The following is a 17,138-nucleotide window of genomic DNA, read 5'->3' as shown; positions in this document are numbered from 1 at the left end:
CAATCCATAACTCAAGCCTAGGCTTACCTGAGCAGCCACTGCCAAAGTTGTGAAAGGCCAGCTATGAATGGTAATGAATCATCAATGTGTTGGATGACCCCAATTGTCCAATCATTCATTCATTCATTCATTCATTCATTCAAAAAGTATTTATTGAGCACCTACTATGTGCTATTGACTATGTTCTCAGGGTACTCTGTGAACAATATAGAACAAGGCCCCTGGCTTCCATGAAGGTCATACTTTAGAAGGGGAGACAGGCAATGAACGAATAAAGAAAATTTGAGGTAGGGACAAATGTATGGAGGAAATAGAACTGGGCAATGTGACTGGAATGTAGAGAGGCGAGTAGGTGGGCTCTCTCTTCAACAGAGAAGACACTGTTCTGATGGCATCATATCTGAGACCTCAAGGATAAAATGGAATCCATCCTATGGAGACCCCTGGGAAGAGGGTGCAAGGAAACAGAAACAGCAAGCACAAAGGCCCGGCAGTAAGGAGGCGTTTGGCTGAGATGAAGAACTGAGGAAGCCCCACATGCTGGGAAAGAGGTGTATAGGAAAAGCATAGGGGAGATGGGGGATGGGGACGGAGTGGGCAAAGGCCAGTGGGGACTAAATCAGGGATGGGGTCCTGCTGCAGGATTTAATGCCCAAGACAATATGATTTACGTTTTGCAAACATCTCTGGGCCTGGTCTGAGAGAATGGATGTAGGGGAAGGGGCAAAAATGGAAATTGGGAGCCCAGTTCTGGATCTGCTGCATTTTCCATCTAAGATGGAAATGGATTTCCAAATCCAGATGGTGGCTAGATTTGGCTGGTGACCATAGAGACCCTCAGAGTAATAAGTGGTGGATGTGTTTCAGCTATTTTGAGATAAGAGCTTGGTGCAACTTGGAACCCAGAGCCCAACTGGGGCACATGAACCCTAGCCAATTGATCCATTAGCAAATCCCCGTGGAGCACCTGCCATGTACCTGGTGCTGAGTGACAAAAGATGAAAGTCCAGGTCCTCATGGAGCTGATACCCGGTGGGGGAGACAGACCACACACGACTAAGTAACATATGCAGTACGTCAAATGAAGATGCATGCCATGCGAGGCAGGGAAGGAGCCAGGCATCCTTGGGTGAGACACCAAGGCTCAAAGAGAGTCTGATAGAGAAGGAAAATTCGACTTCGAACCAAGACCTGAAGGTGAGGGGGTGAGCCATGCAAACATCTGGGGCAAGAAAGAGTAGGTGCAAAGGCCCTGGGGTGGGAGCACACCCAGGAAGCAAAGGGGAGGCCAGTGGGGCTGCAGGGGCCTAAGGGAGAAGAAGAGTAACAGGAGGCAAGGTAAGAGAAGTGGCAGGGGGTAGAGGTGGTAGGAAGTGGGTGGGATCATGCAGGGATCTCAGAGCTCACAGGAAGGACTATGTCTTCTCCTCTGAGTCATGTGGGAACTAGGGTAGCATTTGAGCAGAGGAGGCTCAGGACAGGAGCTGACTTTGTTTTTAAAGTTATTTCTCTGGTCGAGTGTGGTGGTTCATGCCTATGATCCCAGCTACTCAGGAGGCTGAGGCAGGAGGATTGCTTGAGCCCAGGAGTTTGAAACCAGCCTAGGCCAGATAGTGAGACCCCATCTCTAAAAAACATTTTCTAAAAAAATTAGCTGGGCGTGGTGGTGCATGCCTGTAGTCCCAACTACTCCAGAGGCTGAGGTGGAGGATCAGTTGAGCCCAGGAGTTGGAGGCTGCAGTGATGTATAATCATGTCACTGCACTCCAGCTTGGGTGACAAAGAAAGACCTTGTCTCTTAAAATAAACACACAAAAATAATAAAGTTATTGCTCTGCTTGATAGACCAGACTTCCCAGCAGCCTTTGACAGTGTTTTGGGGAAAAGAAAATTAGAATGAATTAAATGTTCTGCAGCTCGAACCACCACTAAGAGTAAAATAACCCACCCCTGGGAGCTGGGTGTGTGGCTGGTGGCCAAACACATCCGTCTTGGGTTCAAATCCTAGTTCCATCACTTCCTATCTGACTTTAGGTCAGTGGTTCCCAGCGAGGGCCAATTCTGTACCCAAAGGACATTGGGCAATGTCTGGGGGCATTTTTGGTTATCACAACTTGGGTGGAAGGGCAAAGTACTACTGGCATCTACTAGTTAGAGACCAGAAATGCTGCTAAACATCCTGCAATACACAGGTCAGCCCACCCCAGCAAAGAATTATCCCACCCAAATGTCATTGGTAATGAAGTTGAGAAACCCTGGTTAGGGTATATCCCTTAATCTCCCTATATCTCAGTTCTTTAATTTATAAGATGGAAGTAACTACTCTAGGACTGTCATGAGAATTACAGAGTTAATCTACTGCCGGGTGCAGTGGCTCACGCCTGTAATCCCAGCACTTTAGGAAGCTGAGGTGGGCGGATCACCTGAGGCTGGGAGTTCGAGACCAGCCTGACCAACATGGAGAAACCCCGTCTCTACTAAAAATGCAAAATTAGCTGGGCGTGGTGGTGCATGCGTGTTATCCCAGCTATTGGGGAGGCTGAGACAGGAGAATTGCTTGAACTCGGGAGGCGGAGGTTGCGGTGAGCCGAGATAGCACCACTGCACTCTAGCCTAGGCAACAAGAGCAAAACTCCGTCTCAAAACAAACAAACAAACAACAACAACAACAAAAAAAACCAAAAAACAAGAGTTAACCTGTTAAAAGCAGAGATCAGCAAACTTCTGTAAAAAGCCAGATAGTAAACATTTTAGGTTTTGGGGGGCCATGAGGTCTCTGTCATAACAACATATCTCTGCCATAGGAGCAGAAAATCAGCCACAGACAACACATCAATGCTTGAGTGTGGCTAAACTTTTATTTGGGGGACATCAAAAAACAATTTTTTTTGTTTTTTCTGAGACAGGGTCTTGCTCTGTTGCCCAGGCTGGAAGGCAGTGGCACGATCTCAGCTCACAACAGCCTCGATATCCCGGGCTCAAGTGATCCTCCCACCTCAGTCTCCCAAGTAGCTGGGTCCACAGGCGTGTGCCACCATGCCCGGCTAATTGTTGTGGGTTTTTTTGGTTTGTTTGTTTGTTTTTGTTTTTTTGTTTTTTTGTAAAAGGGAGGTCTTGCTCTGTTGCCCAGGCTGGTCTCTAACTCTGGGGCTCAGCCGATCCTCTCACCTCGGCCTCCCAAAGTGCTGAGATTACAGACGTGAGCTACCATGCCTGGGCTGAAATTTGAATATCATATACTTTTTCACATGTCACAAAATATTTTTCTTTTTTTGATTTATTTCAACCACTTAAAAATACGAAAACGATTCTTAGCTCCCAGGCTGTATAAAAAACAAGCAGTAGGCTGGATGTGAAGGGCCACGGTTTACCAATCTTGATACAAAGACTTCAATAGAGCTGGGCAGTCCCAGCTACTCAAGAGGCTGAGCGGGGAGGATTGCTTGAGCTGAGGAGGTCAAGGCTACAGTGAGCCGTGATCATGCCACTGCACTCCATCCTGGGTGACAGAGCAAGACCCCATCTCAAAAAAAATAATTAAATAAAATAAAATAATTAAAAAAAGACAGAACGAATTTAACAGGAAGCTGAGTACTAGCAAAAGTTCAGTATATATAGGTTACCATTGAGAAAGAAGAAAACAGAGCATAGGGAATGATTCTGACACTCAGAGCCAGGTGACTTTGTTCTCCTGTTGGACTTCCACAATCTAACAGAACACTGACCTCAGACAAAGACACTCTGAGACTATGCAAGTCCACTGCATAATCTTGTCTAAGGGCAAGGTGGCTGTGACACCCTCAAAATCCCAACATCCCCCTCTCTTGCTAAATGAGTTACTTCTTCTTCCTTACCCAGCTCAGAATTGCCTCTGGTCTCTCTCAGTGCCCAACCTCCAGCCCAGATTCTGTCCTGGGTTCCTTTTAATACCCTCTTCCTGAGATACTCAGGGTAGTTCATGGCATGTGCGCCCCACCCCCTCACTGCTGCTGTAAATGATAACTCAGCTTGTTTCATTACTAGTGTATTCCTGGGGTCTTTGGTGAAGGCCATTGACACTCTTTAGGGACCCAAGCAAGACACAAAAGAAGTTTGATTTTTTTTCTTTTTCACATGGGATTTTCCTTCACACGGAAGTCAGGCCACATACACAGCCATGTGGACATTCCTCGTCTCGCCTGCGGCTTGGGGGAGTCTCTTCCCCACCACAGGCTGCTCTCGCGGTACCCCGTTGGTACTGAGGGAACAGGATTTCCTGGTGGCTGACTGTGTCATTTTTCCTGTGCCTGGAGCTGGCCCTGTTGACCCCCTGCGGGGGCCTGAAGGTGAAAGTTGAGTCAGCTGCCCTGGGCCATAGGGATAAGGGCCCCTGGACACGAGTGCTGGGAACAGGTCCACATGCCATGCACGAGGCCAGGGTCCAGGGCACTGAAGTAGGAAGCGAGGGACTATTAATAGCACACTAAGGTTGGGGGCAAAGTTGTTCCCAGGGGATGGCCAGAGAGTAAGGACTCTGACTTGGTGACCCCCAGCCCCCACCATCTCTAGCTCACTCTACCCTCTTCCCACCTGGGTGCTGTGCAGGTGATTCCTTTATGCAGCCAGGGTGGACAGCAACTTGTCTGAGGTTACAGATAGGGAAACTGAGCTCACCAGTTTGCCACAGCCCCCATCTGACCCCGTTTGCTCTGCATCTGAGTTGAAGAGCCCTGATAAGAGATTGTATGTGCTATAAATAAGGCAGTGAAGGATATTTGTACACGCAGAACTCTAGACAGTAATTAGCTTTATCATATAAGATCAGGAAGGAGTTTTGCTTTTTCCTTATGGAGATTAGCAATGTAAAAAATGTTAATACCAGGGATTTTCTGATGATGATGATGATGATGATAAAGTCATGAAGATGAAACTGGAAAACCTGGTGCTGAGCGGAGCTCTTAGGCATTTACGCAGGATCCACCCCTGTGCTTCCTGTGACCTCAGTGACCCAAAAGACCACATGGAAACAGGCCAGTGGGGCAAAGTCCCCAGAGAGACTTCTCTGGGTCCAGAAATTGCCAGTTGATTAGAAGCTTGATGCTTCTGTAGGGTCCTATTCACATCATACCAACCCTTGAGTTTGTGTCAGGCCAGGGGACAGAACTTTCACATTTATGATCTTACAGCTGTCTCCAAGCAGCCTTAGAGAGCTATGCAAAGTTTATTACCTTCCTCTTGACAACTGGGGAAACTGAGGCCCAGAGAGATGGGCTAAAGTTGGGATCAAGAGGACCCAATGGGTCAGTGGCAGAGTCAGCATTATACCCAGAACTTTGGATCTCCCACCCCCTGAACCTTGGTCCATTTCCAAGGCACCCACCTGGCACTTAGCAGGTCTGACGTGAAACTGATAACTCTAGTCTAGCCTCCCTGGTATGACTAAGATGTTCTTAAAGTTTGACACGAAGAGTGCCCTCGGGAAAGAGTTCTTGTGTCAAATTAGGTAAACAGCCCTCCAGGGAAGGTCAAAAGCCCCCAAGTGAAGCAGGCTTATGTCCATTTATTCATTTAGCACTCATGCCAGCCTAGGTAGTGAGGATTATTATCCCCATTTTAGGTTTGAGGAAACTGAGGCATAGAACAGTTAGTTCAATGGTCTATTTGTGTATTCATTAATTTTACACATTTACTGAACATCTACTATGTACCAACAGTGTCTTAGGTGCACAAGACTGCATCAGTGAAGATTCACGACAATGAGAAAGATTGATAGGCCCTTCACGGAGCTTGGAGTCTATGGAGGAGACAGATTGTAAACCAGGAAGCAAATCAATCCTGCTCAAGTAGGAGGGGAAATGCCAAGGTGCATCGAGGTAGAAGGTCTTATTACCTGTGCCTCCAATGCCTAGAAGTCTCATAGGCAGTTTTTAATACAACTGCCATATATTAACCACTTCCTATGTACCTGGCTCTTGTTTCTCACGTAAGAGGCAGCGTCCTTGTTTTATAGATGAGGAAAGTTGCAGAAGGTGGGTTAGCTTATGGATGAAGACAACGCTTCACCCAACATTAAAGACCCTTGTGTTGTGAAGGGTGGTATCCTGGGCCTTCCTATAAAAGAAAGATGTAGATGGCAAGCTAGCTTTCTATGGACAGAAAAAAAGGAGGGGAAAGAGTTTAGATTCAAAAGCCAGGTGGAGGGCCAGACGTAGTGGTTCATGCCTGTAATCCCAGTGCTCTGGGAGGCCAAGGCTAGAGGATCACTTGAGCCTGTGAGTTTAAGGCTGCAGCGAGCTGATTGCACCACTGCACTCCAGCCTAGGAGACAGAGGAAGACCCTGTCTCTAAAAAACAAAAACAAAATCCAGGTGGGTCCCTTACTGGCCAAGGGACATTGGGCCAATCATGGCTGTGAGCTTCAGTTTCCTCCTCTGTAAAATGGGCATGCTAATAGCATCTCCCCACAGGGCTGTGGTGGAGGACCTAATGAGAGCGTGCATGTAGAGGGCCATTGGCAAAGCCATTGGTCACATGGCCCCTGGGTCGCCCAGAACTGGGTAAAGGAACTGGAGAAATGCAACGGGGCTGCCCTCCAAGTCTGAGGACCTCTGGAGTCTTATCCAGATAGACCCACCCTGCCCTAGGTTCTGCCTCCTCTGTACCAGGCACCATGGCAAGGTGCTTATAAGCACAGATTCTGGATTCAGACAGAGCTCAGCAAATCACCATGTTACTTTGGGCAAATCATTTTGCTTCTCTGCACCTCAGTTTCCTCATCTATAAAATGGGCATCATTACCTCCCAGTACAATTACGAAGATCAGATGAGCTAATGAGTATAAAAAAATTAGCATGGTATCTGGCATGTGGTGTTTGCTCAGAAAATGAGAGCTCAGCTCACATGATGATTATGGTTGCTGCTGGTGCTACAGATGTCCCTCATGAACCTATAGCTCCTAGGAACTTCCTCGTGCCTCTCCTAGCCCACTGGCAGAATCTCTACTCCCTCCACCCCTGTCCTCGCCTCCTGCCACCTGGTCAAAGCTCAGAACTGGATGAAAGGGAATAGCTCTCTTTGCACTGGAATTAGCCTTGTTTTAGGTCTTAGAGGCTGATCATTAACCAATTCCTTCTCCCTGATCCCATGGCCTGTAAAGGCAGGTGTCTATCCCAACCCCCAGGGTCCCCTCCCTCCTGACATTCTGCAGCATGGGAAAAGACTCTGGACTTCACTGCATGGCCACCACTGTGTGTGGCCTTGGGGAAGTCCCTTCCCCTTCCTGAGTCTCAGATTTTTCATTCTCATAATGAGGGACTTGGCTTTCAATCATTTGCTTTGCCACTTCGTAAAAAGTCTCATGTGGGAGGCAGAATAATGGAGCCTGAGAATGCAGGCTCTGAAGTCAGCCAGCCTGGATTCAAAATACCAGAGCCACTGTTTGGAAACTGGGTAACGGGGGGTGGGGGGACTCTTTTTAATTCCTTCCTCAATTTCCACTTCTCTAAATGAGGTCAATGCTTGTTCCATCTCATTCAGATATAAGGCCCACCTAAGAGTCCGCACATAAACTAAGTGCACAGTAAACATTGGTTATCATTGCTTAGAAGCTCAGTGTACAAAATGAATAAACTGAGTCTAACTAGGGTTGAAATGGAGGAAAGGGCAGAGTCCCAGGTGCTTGCTGCCACCCCAGGGTGACCATCAGGCAGTTCTCTTAAGGGAAACAGTTTGAAAGTCAAGGAAGCCAATATTGTACAGCTGGGGTCAGTGACCAAAATATGCAGCCCCAATCCAGCCCGCCGCCTGTTTTTGTGTGGCCTGCCAACTAGGAATGGCTTTTACATTTTGAAATGGTCAAAAAAAATCTATAGAAGAATATTTCCTGTTATGAAAATTATATGAAATTTTCATTTCAGCACCCATGAATACAATTTTATTGGCACATTGCCACACCTGCTCGTTTGTTTTATCTGTGGCTGCTTTCTCACTGCAAGGGTAGTGTTGAGTAGTTGCACAGAGTGGCCCACAAAGCCTGCAGTATTTATTATTTGGTCATTTGTAGACAGAATTTGTTAATCGATGCTATAAAGCTTCTCTTCCCTTCCTCATGGAAGACCCCACCCTTGCGTAGAGCTGACTGTGCCACTTTGCCAATGCTATGATCCTGAACACATCATCTCACCTCTCCGAACTTCATCTGTAAAGTACATATACTCATTTCTAGTGTTCAGGGCTGCCGTGAAAATAAAATAAGCAGGATCCCTTAGTGTATGACGGGGAAATACTCGTGTGACTGTCAGTGAGGTTAACTTAGATGGTTCATGGATAAACATTTAAGTTTTAACAGATATATATTTAATTTATTTCATATTTTAAAAACTGGAACTAGCACACAAAACCTATGGTTTCATGGATAATGCTTGTTGTGTTCACTTAGGTAAATGATCCAAAGCCACAGGGGCAGATCTGCCATCTATCTCCTAAGATGTGGCTCCTGTCTTTGGGTCTCGGGTGCCATCATATTCACATTCCACCTGGCAGAAAGGGCAGAACCCGGAAGTTGTACACATCACTTCCACCTACATTCCATTGACCAGACTCAGTTACCTGACCAAGTCTTATCACAAGAGTAGTTTCAGCCTTTCCTCAGAGAGGAAAGCACTGGGTTCTATTCCTAAAAGAACAAAGGAACAATCGATACTGGGGTTCAACTAGCCATTTCTGCCCACATATGTACCAATTCAAATCTTCCTTTTAAAATAGTTATATAAATTAAAAGTAAGACATTTTAAAGTGACATGATGTGGCAGCCACTTTGCAACCATAAGACCAGGGGAACCACAGAGTCGCCAATGAAAAGTCATGACATCATTGTGCCTCTGAATTGATCCTGGACTTCTTTAACTTCACTCTGTGATTTGGGAAAATCATTTCCCTCTTGGAGCCTGAATATAGTCATCTAAAAATACAATGGCTGTGTATGTTTTGTTTTGTTAAGAACACAAGTTCAGAGGATTGAGGGAATCAAATCCCCCTGTTCATAATACGTTATCACTATTTACTGCACAAAGCTTCTATTTTCTATAATTGATAGGGTCTTTTTAGTCCTTTCTCTCCCCATTTCCCACTCTCACCCTTGCCATAGCAACCATTCTGATATGTTTAATGTGTAGCTTTTCATTATACATTTCTTACACAATGTTTTGTCGTTCATGGGTATTTTCAGCTTACATATGGAGGGTGTATTCTAGATTTCATTCTGGTTTTTACCCGCAATCATAACTGCTCTGTGAGATCCATTTATAGAAGTGTATGGTTCACTAATTCTTCTCTCTTTTAAAAGCAGCATAATGCTCAATGGCATGTACCCACCATTTTTGCCTTTGCCTGTATCGCTACATGCCTAGCGATAAAGCCCATGTAGCCACCAATCCCCACACCACAGAGAGCGCTATAGTGAATATCACTATGTGTGTTCCCTCCTGGACCTAAGAGAGGATTTCTTTGGTATCTGGGAGCAAAACTGCTGGGTTACACAGTATAAACACATTTAATGTGATTAAATCCTTGCACAAGATCCTTAAGAAACTCTAACCCAGTCCACACTCTTTCTAGCAGTGCATGAGAGTTCCTGTGGCCCCCATTCCTGCCAACATGGGGATTCACCAGCTTTCTTATTTCTGCCTGTCTCATTGATTAAAATGTCATTGTTTCAATTTGCATTTCTCTGAATACTGGTGATGCTGAGCGTCTCTTTGGATGCTGTAAAACAAGGTTTAATTACAGTACCTACTTCATAGAGCTGTTTTGAGAGTTAAGGGAGATAATGTATGTAAAGAGGTCAACTCACTGCTCAGTATACAGTATGTGCTTAATAAAAGCAAATTTTAAAAAACCAAGGTACCATGATTTCTTATCTAATTATCAGTCATTGTCATAATTAAAACATCTGACACATAGCAGGTGCTCAGTAAGTGTGCATGCCCTTGGCCTTCCCTGACATCCTTTGGACATCCCATTCCCACTTCCAAATCCTGGTGGAGTTGGCCCCAATTCCTTTGCACAGCCTCACCTGTATTCTCTTCACTCTCCTGGCCGGGGTCCTTTCGAACCTCCTTCTCACCAAAGAGACTTTTCAGGATGGCATTGGCAATGGGAAGCATCATGGCAGTGGAAGCAGTGTTGCTCAGCCACATGGACAGGAACGAGGTGGTCACCATCATCCCCAGGATGAGCCTGCAGAGCAGATGGCATTAGAGACAAATCCAGAGCCCAGGGCCCAGGAGATCCTCTGGTCCCAGTTTGCCATCCCTGAGGAATCCAACCCATCCATTTTACAGATGGAAATTTGAGACTCAAAGCAGAAACCAAATGCACTCACCAGGTTTATTTTAGATCTAAGAAAACTGTGGTTCAAGGTGTTTAAGTGAACTGTCCACAGGTACCCAGGTTATAAAGATATCTCAAGCCTGACGTTTTCTCTTTCTTGTCCCTAAATCCTCAATGACAGCCATTTCAGAAAAAAGTTGCCAGGGCACCAAGACACTCCACTATCTTTCCCTCATGGCCTTCTCAGCTTCCTCCCCCTTTTCCCCTCCCATTCTTACCCTGCTGAGACTCTGCTGAACTTCTTACTAGCACTCAATGCCTTTACTCCTCTGCCTCCCTGCCTTTGCTTGGTCCATTCCCACCAACAGAATCTAAGTCTCAGGATTTTTTCTCTTTATATTGAACTCTGAATCCACCTGGCATTTACTTAGATGCATAATACAAAGTAAGATGTAAATCCATTTTTTAATAGAATAAACCAATTATCCCAACTCCCACCATCTACTGGATAATCCTTCCTTCGGATCTGGATTTCCTTTAGATTTATTCTGTTTCAAAAATCTGTTTTCAGACTTGTGTCTTACTGTTTTAGTTATTGTAACTTTAGAATATATTTAAGAGTAGCCCTGCTCATTCTTCAAAGTTAAGCTCAAATATGACTTCCTCTAGGAAGTTCCCCCCTATCCCCCTACCTCTCATGTGGGCTCTCACACCATGGTGTGCCCCTTAGAGATCAAATTCCACTTGGCATTGGAATCAGTCCCATAGATGGAGTCTGTCCCACAGGACTGGCAGCTCCTCTAGGAGGAGGCGCAGCTACAGAGCCTAGCAGAGCAGTTGACACAGAGATGATGCTAGAAACCTAGGAGTCATCCAGAACCTTTTTTTCCTACACTCTCTCCTGTGTCAATTTTATCACCCAAACTGCTCTCAAATCTATCCAATCTGTTCATCTCCACTGCCACCTCCTAGTCCAAGCTGTTACTGTCTTTTGTCGGGACACTCTAAATGGCCTTCTAACTGGGATGTATCAGCTTCTCATTCTGGTACTCTCCTATCTGATCTCTACAAGGCAACTAAGAGGAATCTTTAAAAAAATGCAAATCTGAAGGAAATGAGATGTATTTGGAAAAAAATGCACATCTGGCCATGTCACTCCTCAGCTTATAACCTTTAAAAGAACAGATTTATAACTATAAGTCTATGGATATAATTCAGAACTGGATTGGGGGAAAATGTGTATCTTCATTTTGCTAACATCTAATCAAATTAAGCATTTCCATCAGTGATAAACAGTCAAAAAAGTTCAGGTGTATGAGCAGTGCCTGAGGCTCTGTCACCCCCCAAAAAAAAAAATCCCTGACATTTTCTCTCTCTCTCTCTCTCTCTCTTTCTTTTCTCTATCTCTTTCTCTCTTTCTTTCTCTCTCTCTTTTCTTTTTTGAGACAGGGTCTCACTGTCACTGAGGCTGGAGTACAGTAGCATGATCTTGGCTCACTGCAACCTCTGCCTCCTGGGGTCAAGTGATCTGCCCACCTCAGCTTTCTGAGTAGCTGGGATCACAGGCATGCGCCACCACGCCCAGCAAATTTTTTGTATTTTGGTAGAGACGGAGGTTTTGCCATGTTGGTCAGAGTGGTCTTGAACTCCTGGCCTCAAGCGATCCGCTTGCCTCAGCCTCCCAAAGTGCTGGGATTACAGGCGGGAGCCACTGTGCCTGGCAAGATCCCTGATACTTTAAAATGACATTATAATCACTGCAGACATCTTGAAATATCAACACTCAAAGCTGCTCAACATGATGGCTTGATCAGGCCCATCGCTCGGTCTTGCCGGTTGCTGTGTTAATAAAACGGTACCTACCTGTACCAGGGCGCAGGTGTCTGTGTTTACAAAAAAAAATTAGATAATTGCATTTTGCTGTAGTTGTTGTTTCAAACTCTGTTGTGCTTTATGCATTTAAAAAACATTATTCTGGGAAGATCCTTAAGATTCACCAAATTGCCAAAGGGGTTCATGGAACAAAAAATAAGATGAAATAACACCCCTATTTTAGAGGCCACCCAATCCTCTACGAATAAAAGTCCAAATCCTAACCAGAGGGCCTGAGGCTCTCTAGGATTGTGACCCTGACTCTCCTTCCCTTCCAGTCCATCTTCCCATATCCTCTGCATACCCCTGACCTTCAACTCCCACCTGATCTTCATCACCTAGGCAGGTAAATAGTAAACAAGAATGCTAACAGCCAGCATTGTCTGCTCAGGTGTAGGGGATTTACCTGCATTTGCTCATCTAATCCTCACTAAACTCTATGAGGTGGGTGCCACTACATCACTATTTCACAGGCAGGCAGAGGTTAAGTCATTTTTCAGAGCAGGTCATCTGGGATTCAGCCCTGAGCAGTCGGGGTCAAACTGCCAGTGTGGCCCCCTCCAAAACTATGGGACTGGAATCCCTGGGGGTGGGGCCTGGGGGTCAGCATCTCATCTCCCCAGGTGGTTCTTCCGCACCTTTGAGAACAGCTTTCCATGATGGGCCTAGTGCTGCGTCTAGCATGCAGCGGGTGCTTGCTAAATAGCTGAGAAATAAATAAATAAATAAATGGTGGGAACCGATGATTTCTTGGCCTGGACGAGTAAACCAAGAAGAGCAGGTATAGGCTCCAGAGGTGTGGTCCCTCTGCCTCTCCACTGTAGGGCTGGAACCGTTACCTGTTCTTACCTGGCCGGCTGGACTCCAACAAGCATCAGGATCTTGAGGGCGATTCGCCGGTGCAGATTCCACTCCTCAATGGCGCTGGCCATGATCAGGCCACTGAGGAAGAGGAAGTTGGTGTCGAGGAAGTACTGGGGGCAGACCTTGTTGGAGGGCAAGATGCCCATGAAGGGGAAGAGGACGATGGGCAGCAGCGCTGTCACTGAGAGCGGCAGGGCCTCCGTGCACCAGTACACCGCCATGAGCAGGATGATAAACAAGCAGCGGCCTTCCTGCAGGAGGAGATGCATGCTCAGAGGGTCAGTGGGGCTCAGGGCAGAGGGGGAAGGAGGCCCAGGGCTCAGGGCAGAGGGGGAAGGAGGCCCAGGGCTCAGGGCAGAGGGGGAAGGAGGCCCGGGGCTGGGGGCAGAGGGGGAAGGAGGCCCAGGGCTCAGGGCAGAGGGGGAAGGAGGCCTGGGGCTGGGGGGAGACGGGGAAGGAGGCCTGCGGCAGGGCCTGCCCTGGCTCGTTCTCAGGGCAGCAGTGGAGCAGGTGTGTGCCTAAGGCGTTAACTTTAAGCAGGTGGCGTCACCTTTCTAAGCGTCACTTTGCTCAACTATAAAATGAAGAAGCTATTTTGGTCCACCTCATAGGACTGTTTGAGAATGAAGTGAAATACACTGCTGTCTTAGAGATAAAGATGAGAATGAAAATAGTTTACTTGATAGGGGATCCCAGGAGGTTCTGGAAGGACAGTGGGGAAGTGAAACAGAAGGAAGCCAATCCAGAGAGTGTCCCATGAGAAGGTTACCACTGTGAACACCTGGATCTCAATTCTGATGGGGAACCCTGGGGACAGGGCAGACCATGCTTCAGTGTGTGTCCCATGAGAAGGTTACCACTGTGGACACCTGAAGCTCAATTCTGATGGGGAACCCTGGGGACAGGGCAGACCATGCTTCAGTGTGTGTCCCATGAGAAGGTTACCACTGTGGACACCTGAAGCTCAATTCTGATGGGCAACCCTGGCGAAAGGGCAAATCATGCCTTAGAGTTGTCTCAACTGGAGGCGAGGAAGTTGGAGCATTTATCTGCCAACTCCTGGCCATCGTTGGTTGAGGGCTGATACTGGGAGCATTAACTTTCAGCACTTCAGGCATCCTTCTGTGCAGACTGAGCACGCTCCTGCAGCCAGAGGCAACGCTCCCGCAGACCATATCAGAGGCAGTAAGAAGCTACTGGTGTGTGCGGAAATGGTGAGCACCAGTGGGGGTGTAGAAGGGGCACAGGGAGCAACTGCCACATCCTTATGCAGTACTTAGCACAATGCCCAACACATAATGCATACTCCATAAACAATAACAATAGCTGACATCTGTTGGGCTATTAAGTACCAGGTGCTATTTATTCCTAACAAAATCCTAGTGAAGTAGGTATGATTATTATCCCCATTTGATGGATTAGGAAACTGAGGTGCAAAGAGGTCATTAGCAAGGTAAAGGCTGTGCAGACCAGGGTAGACCAAGGCAATCTACCTCTATAGCCAGACCTTCATACAAGTGCCCTGCTGCTGTTCTCAGCTGAATATTAGAACCAATGAAGGGCAGACAAAGTAATTTAAGTCTAATCAGTGGTTGCCAGGGTTAGGGTGGAAGGTCTATGTTGTGGGGGGCATAGGTAGGGGTTGCAGAGGAGCACAGAGGAAACTTTTGGGCTGATGGCAATGTTCTACACCTAGATTGGAGTGGTAGCTACATTGGTGTGCATATTTGTCAAAACCTGTCAAACTACACACCTGTTCTCATCATGAGAGTGATAATGACAATGACTTCACATCTAATGCATCCGTATCCCACAGGATTCATAATACTTAATGTCCCATTATTCGCGTAGTCACTGTTGGAATGAAACTATTCCTGCCCTGCCCTTGCTTTCTTATGTCCTCTCAAGGCAATGATCTTGCGTGTTCTAGGAAACATGAACTTTTTCCTGGATTTGGTCCTGTCCGGAGCCATCTTATGGCTCTTACTTCCTACTTACAGTAAGTTTTGTTAACTTTGTTCCATGTCCATAGAACATTGAACACAGCACCATGCTAAGAGAACATATCCTCAGTGAAACAGGACAGGTATCAGGTTACATGGGGGACGCTATGATTAGTTAATCCATCTTACAGGGAGGCCAGGGAGGGACCACGGAGACCCATCAGACAGCTGTGGCAACAATCCAGGCAAAAGACACTGGCTACTAGGGCCCATTGCTGGCAGTTGTTGGTAGTGAGAAATAGTTGAATTCTCAATCTATTTCCAAGGTCACATCTGACAGCTTGGCTGATAGATCTGTTGTGATATGTGAGCAAAGAGAGAGGTCAAGGGCAATTCCAAGTTGTAGGTCTCGGCAGTGGGAAGGTGGGGTTGTCATTTACCGAGATGGGGGAGACACACTGTCACCAATTTCCATACCTTGAAACACACATCCTGAGACTCTGCTTAACACACCCTACAATGGAAAACGTCCAGATTCCCAAGTCCCTTAGCTTTTCTGTAAGTTGCTCACATTCACTCATGAAATTTATAGATGTGCAAAAAGTCTCCTGCAAGGAGAATTTCTGTACAGCTCATCCCATTTTCCTATTGACTTAAGATACATTGTTTTAGAGAAAAAATTAAATAAGCTGCCACAGTTAATACAAAGTTATCCTTCAGGATACCTAAAATTTATTTCTTGGGGGCCAGAGAAGAACAACTGTAAAACAAATTAACTCAACTTGGAATGAATATCCCAAGAACCCAGGTTATTGGACACACACATTAAAGGTTGAAAGTAAAAGGAATAATACAGAGTCAAACTTCACAACTAAAAATTCCCTAAGCTTTGATTTGTCACCATCCTTTCAGTTTCTCAAATCAGGCAGATCCATGCATCTCAGAGGTAAGGTATCTTTGAGAATCACAAGATCAGAGCTCACAAGTACTAATAACCCCCAGCCCTTTGTTCAAGCAAAATTGTATGTTGAATCCCAGTATATAAAACAGACAAACTTTGAATGTAAAAATCAGGGGAAAAAAAGGCACTTTTCTGGACAAGTGGGATGAGGAGCTGGTCATGGGCTTCTCTGTACTCTGCCTCCCTTCCACCTACCCTGGCAGCCCCTAAACCTCCCAGATTTGGGGATTCAGTGGCAGATCATCAGATCCTCACCAAGCCCCTCTCATTTCCCTGGCTCTACAGATGTGGAGACTCAGATCAGAGAGGGAAAGAGTGAGTCAGCAGGTGGATGTCAGAGCTGTTTCCAGAACCCCAAAGCTCCCCCAACAAGAAGCTGAGACCCTTTTGGGAAAAGGCCCCCTTTTGTGGAAAAGCCTCAATGTGTGCTTGGAACCAAAAGGCATTATTCTAGAATTCCACAGAGATAGAGGGCAGGTCTGTCCCAGGTATACAGCACAGCAAATAAGGATGTGGGAAACCAGTGGCACAATAAACAGCACCCTGTTTAGAGAAGCTCCTGGAATCCCAACATTCTGCCTACAGAGCTTTAGTAACCACCTGGGGAGCCGGTGTACCCAAGGTTTCAGACTTGGCCAAGGCCACCTCAGCCTTCTTAGGCTGGGAACCTGAATATCACCTGGGGACAATTGGTTTCCACAGCTCAGAGAGCCAAAGGGGCCTTCCTGAAGACACACAACTTTGGAGAGATGGAGCCACCTCTCCTCTTGAGTCTCAGCTCCCAGTACAAAAGCAGCACGAAACCCGGTCTCCAGCCCCTTATCCTGCTTCATGTTCTTTCATGTAACTGGTTACCACCTGAAAGCAGATTTTTAGCTCTGTATGTTTTCTCCTCTATTAGAATGCAAGCTCTAGGAGGGCAGGGATTGTGTTCCCAGTGCCAAGAACAGTTCCTGGCACATAGTAGGCACTCCAAATATCTGTTGAATGATGAATACATGCTTCTACAACTTAGAGAAAAAGCTCGATCCAAGTTATCATTCATTCATCTGTCCATTTAGCAAACTTTATTCCTGACCACATGCTATGCCCTGGGCTGGAAGAAGGCACAAGGAAAATGACTAAGACATAGTCTCTAAATTTTTAACAAGCAAATCTGACCACGCCAATCAATACATGATTCTTAGCCA

The 17,138-nt window shown here is 46.2% G+C and overlaps 1 protein-coding gene across 1 annotated transcript in view; it reads right to left on the bottom strand.

The window, feature by feature from the left end:
• The window catches only part of LOC105542282 (TP53-regulating kinase), a 131,703-nt gene that overhangs the window by 40,766 nt on the left and 73,799 nt on the right, over positions 1-17,138 (bottom strand). Inside the window, exons 2-3 of the mRNA XM_011983751.1 lie at positions 13,030-13,291; positions 10,052-10,215 (exon numbers count right to left, since the gene is read on the bottom strand). Of these exons, the coding sequence (XP_011839141.1) occupies positions 10,052-10,215; positions 13,030-13,291 (426 nt within the window). The remainder of the gene's footprint in view (positions 1-10,051; positions 10,216-13,029; positions 13,292-17,138) is intronic.

Source organism: Mandrillus leucophaeus, unplaced genomic scaffold (assembly GCF_000951045.1).
Source record: "Mandrillus leucophaeus isolate KB7577 unplaced genomic scaffold, Mleu.le_1.0 Scaffold255, whole genome shotgun sequence".
Classification (NCBI taxonomy): domain Eukaryota; kingdom Metazoa; phylum Chordata; class Mammalia; order Primates; family Cercopithecidae; genus Mandrillus; species Mandrillus leucophaeus.
This window is presented reverse-complemented; position numbering and strand designations above follow the sequence as displayed.